The following is a 4,473-nucleotide window of genomic DNA, read 5'->3' as shown; positions in this document are numbered from 1 at the left end:
TTGTAATTCTCTGTCTGGGAAATTATCTATCTATCAAATCTATCTATTTATCTATCAAATCTATCTATCGTATCTATCAAATGTATCTATTGCATCTATTGATCTATCTATCTAATCTATGTATCTATCTATCTATCAAATCTATCTATCTCGTGGCCGGACCGAACAAGCATCTTTTTCCATCTCCCGGTTCCTAAAATCCATGCCATATACACGTCCCCTGATAGGGGACGTAACAGGGATTAAACTGATAAGAATAGTACTACTTAACACACCACTCATATCTGGTGGCACAGTAGATTGCACGCGCAGTGCCCCAAATTTGAAGAAGGAGGACCGACCAAGCATCTTTTTCCATCTCCCGGTTCCTAAAATCCATGCCATATACACGTCCCCTGATAGGGGATGGAACAGGGATTAAACTGATAGGAATAGTACTACTTAACACACCTTATAATAATGCAGAGAGAGGCAATGCAGAGAGAGGAGTCTGAAGAAGAGGAGTCAGAGGAGGAAGGTGGCTTTGAGGAGGTGGAAGACCAAACACAGCAGGTGTCCCAGTGGGCTTGTAGTCACCTTTTGGGGACCCTTGGTGTTGTACGTGGCTGGGTGGAGGAAGAGACCTTCAATTACATCAGTGAGGACAAGGAACGGGACATAGCTAGCTTGGTATCCAACCTTGTGCAAATGGGGAGTTTGCGGTTGTGCAAATGGACCGTTTGCGGTTGTTTGCGGGGCGTTAAATGGGGAGTTTGGTCTGTCACTGTGAAGCGGGCGTAACCCTTACACTACCTGATCGATACAACATCATACCTGATGATTTAAAGCACATTATTCCAAACAATTTAGGAATGTTAGGTGATTTATGCCCTTTATGGATTAAAACCAGACTCTGCATCAACTATGTCATTTTCCGTGGGAGTTTTGCCATGGATCCCCCTCCGGCATGCCACAGTCCAGGTGTTAGTACCCTTGAAACAACTTTTCGATCACTATTGTGGCCAGAAAGAGTCCCTGTGGGTTTTAAAATTTGCCTGCCTATTGAAGTCAATGGCGGTTCACCTGGTTCGCCCGTTCGTGAACATTTGCGGAAGTTCGGAAAATTTTAAGTTTCTAACATCACTAGTGTGTTTGTGTATATTACTTTGTGTGAGTTTGTATGTGTATTGTGTATTTGTTTGTGTGTGTTTAGGTGTATATGGCTTTGTAGGTGTTTGTCTTTGTGTGTGGGTGTTTGTGTATATGTTTGTGTGTGTGTGAATGTACTGTATGTTGGATTGTGTGTGTTTCTGTATATTACTTTGTGTGAGTTTGTATGTGTTTTGTGTATTTGTTTGTGTGTGTTTAGGTGTATATGGCTGTGTAGTTTGTACGTGTTTGTCTTTGTGTGTGGGTGTTTGTGTTTATATAAACTGGATAATTAATAAGTGTTAGTTAATAATGTTTCTTGTTTATTATGATATTTCATAATTATGAGCTAGATTATTTTTCTTTTATTTAAAGGGACAGTCAACACCAAAATTATCATTTTTAAAAAAGATAGATAACGCCTTTACTACCCATTCCCCAGCTTTGCACAACCAACATTGTTATATTAATATACTTTATAACATTTAAACCTTTAACTTTCTGCCTGTTTCTAAGCCACTACAGACGGCCTCTTATCACATGCTTTTTTATTTGCTTTTCACATCAGTAGAGTACTAGTTCATGTGAGCCATATAGATAACATTGTGCTCACGCCTGTGAAGTTATTTAAGAGTCAGCACAACGTACAGCACTAATTGGTTAAAATGCAAATCAATAGATAATAAATAAAAAGTCATGCGATCAGGGGGCTATCAGAAGATGCATAGGTACAAAGTAACCACAGAGATAAAAAGTGTGTGTTGGTTATGCAAAACTAGAGAATTTGTAATAAAGCCATTATCTATCTTTTAAAACAATAACAATTCTGGTGTAGACGGTTCCTTTAAGTGTAAAATGTACTTTTTACTGTTCAATTTTTTTTTTTTTTAAAAACTCAGATCATAAGGAGTGCAATCAATAACCAATTTATTTATTAGTTGCATTAAACAATGTCCATGAAGGAGCCACAGACCATTTTTTGACCAATAAAATTAAGACAGGATATAGCCAGGAATACAAGTGATTTAGTTGGCAGCGATGGTGTTCTGGATCCAGGAGACGTAGTTGCAGACCTTGGTGTAGACACCAGGATAGTTCCTGAGAGCACAGCCATAGCCCCATGAGACGATACCCTGCAGCTGTCCGTTACACACCACAGGTCCACCGGAGTCACCCTGAAAGAAGGAAGATTATTATAAGAGAGAGACATACCTAAAACTATAACAGGGTTAAATACCTAAAGGAATTTATATCTTTGTTGGTAAAATATAAACTAAAACAATAGTTTGAACCTATTTTAAAATTTGTGTATGTAAAATAATTCCAAGGATTATTATCATTATTTACACAACACAAAGATATTTATGAGATGATTATGCACGTTATAGTTTCTGAATGAGGGATGATTATCATATGAGAGAAAACAATTCTAAACCATATAAGGGAAAATATCTAAAGGAGATAATTGTAGTTTAAAAAATATAAAGTAAAATATCATCAGTTAGAACTTGTAATTACTGTATTAACTGTATCAGTAAAACATTTTCAAGAAATAAACGTATGTGTATAAGATAACAAATATCTGATAATTGTGCAATAATTAATCTTAAGATACATGTTCAATTAATATTTAAGACTAGAATTAAATTGCACAGACGTTAGATTAAAATAAGTTAGATTAATAGAAAGAGGACAGGTGATGTTACCTGGCAGGAATCCTTGCCACCTTCCAGATATCCAACACAGATCATGTTGTTGGTGATCTCTCCTGGGTAGGCACCGGTACACTGGGCAGTAGTCAGGATGGGGGCGCTCACGCACTGCAGGAGATCTGGGTAGTTGGCTACAAATGAAACCATTAAATCATTAAGCAACTAGTTCAGATTCTACGTAGCCATGCAATAAGCTTTTCTTCTATGCTATTATTTTATACTAGATATACAAAATGATTCTCTAGCAGAAACACTGTACCCTTTATGTGGGTTTGCATACTTCTCTGAGAAATAAACGTATTAAGCTGTGCTTTAAAAAGGAATAGCTCAAACAAGCAATGGCTTTAGCCTTAGATTTATTTATAGAACATGTTACACTGAATATTTAGTAATAGTTACTCACTGCCACTGCTGAGTGTGTTTCCCCAGCCAGAGATCAGACAGCTGGTGCCAGCCGCGGCACATCCAGAGGGCAAAGCTACAGCCTTCACATAGGAGTTCAGGGTGGCGGCAGAGGCGAGCTTGATGAGCATGATGTCATTGTCCAGGGTCCTGGAGTTGTAGCTGGCATGTCTGATGACCTTGGCAGAGTTGATGAACTGCTCTGTGCCCTCACTGGTAACAATGTTGTGCTCTCCCAGTCTGACCTGGATGCTTCTGCAGGTGTAATGAGATGGAAAATCAGAAAGGAATGTAGACTGCAATTTGAATCAGAAAAATATTTATATATATGAAATATCATTTTGTAAATATAGCTAATTGAATACAAAAAAATAAATGCATTTTATAGAAGTGTTGACTTTAGAAGAGATATATGAAAATATAGCAGAATAAGATATAATGAACTATAGCTGCTTGGGGCTATATGAGAATATTATAAAAAAAACTGTAGGAAAAGTACATGAAAACAATTCAAATAGCTTACGCTTTGTAGCAGTGAGCAGCAGACACAACCCACAGGTTGTTTATCAGGGACCCACCACAGAAATGGTAACCGGAGTTCAGAGACACCTGATATGGGAGAGCGTTCTTGCCGCAGGTGTAACCTCCTACAATCTTATCATCATCATCAAATGCAGCTGAGAACATAATATTACACAGATAAAAGAATATTAGACTTTTCTAGAGTTTCTGACCAATTTGTTCATAAAGATCTCTCTAATGTTAGTGATGCAGCATCCTAAAACAATGTAGCCTCTTGAAAAGTCATGTTAAACATTAGTAATAATTTATTGGGGATGTTCTAAATTCCTGTTAGCTTTTACATGATGCTAGCACTTATTGATAGTGTATATTTTCTGTGTTTCACACTTACCAGCAGCTCCCAGGAGCACACAGAGCAGAAACAGCTTCATCCTGGAGATATGTTGGATGGATATGTTTGTTGTAGACCAGCTTGGTATTTATATGGTTTGTTGGTGGTAATCGTTCTTTACCTAACACCTTGTGTCACATCATGGAAACGTGGTCTAGTTAATCAATACTCAATGTATAGATATCAATAGGTAGCTTATCAAGGGACTTGTGCTATTTTAGTCATAGAAAGTACACAAGGAAGAGATAATGTAACAACAAAATTTGTTTTTCTGATTTATCAACTTCTATCACCATCAAGACATTTGGAAAAAAGATA

At 37.4% G+C, this 4,473-nt stretch overlaps 1 protein-coding gene across 1 annotated transcript; it reads right to left on the bottom strand.

Moving 5' to 3' along the window:
• Positions 1-2,153: 2,153 nt before the first annotated feature.
• Positions 2,154-4,195, bottom strand: LOC128639674 (trypsin-like). The gene is made up of 5 exons (XM_053691796.1): positions 4,156-4,195; positions 3,766-3,919; positions 3,244-3,497; positions 2,835-2,971; positions 2,154-2,303 (listed from the first exon to the last, which is right to left on the bottom strand). Exons 1-5 carry the CDS (start codon positions 4,193-4,195, stop codon positions 2,154-2,156), a joined length of 735 nt encoding a protein of 244 aa, XP_053547771.1.
• Positions 4,196-4,473: the final 278 nt, after the last annotated feature.

Source organism: Bombina bombina, chromosome 9, assembly GCF_027579735.1.
Source record: "Bombina bombina isolate aBomBom1 chromosome 9, aBomBom1.pri, whole genome shotgun sequence".
Lineage (NCBI taxonomy): Eukaryota > Metazoa > Chordata > Amphibia > Anura > Bombinatoridae > Bombina > Bombina bombina.
The sequence above is the reverse complement of the archived record's forward strand: the minus strand, read 5'-3'. Positions and strand labels throughout refer to the sequence as shown.

Bases quoted from the DNA above. Each gene is read 5' to 3' on its own strand.
- LOC128639674 (XM_053691796.1), bottom strand. From the start codon at position 4,195: ATGAAGCTGTTTCTGCTCTGTGTGCTCCTGGGAGCTGCTG. The intron at 3,498-3,765 runs GTAAGCTATTTG...TTACACCTGCAG, and splicing joins GCTGCTCACTGCTACAAAGC to AAGCATCCAGGTCAGACTGG. The intron at 2,972-3,243 runs GTGAGTAACTAT...TTTCATTTGTAG, and splicing joins AAACACACTCAGCAGTGGCA to CCAACTACCCAGATCTCCTG.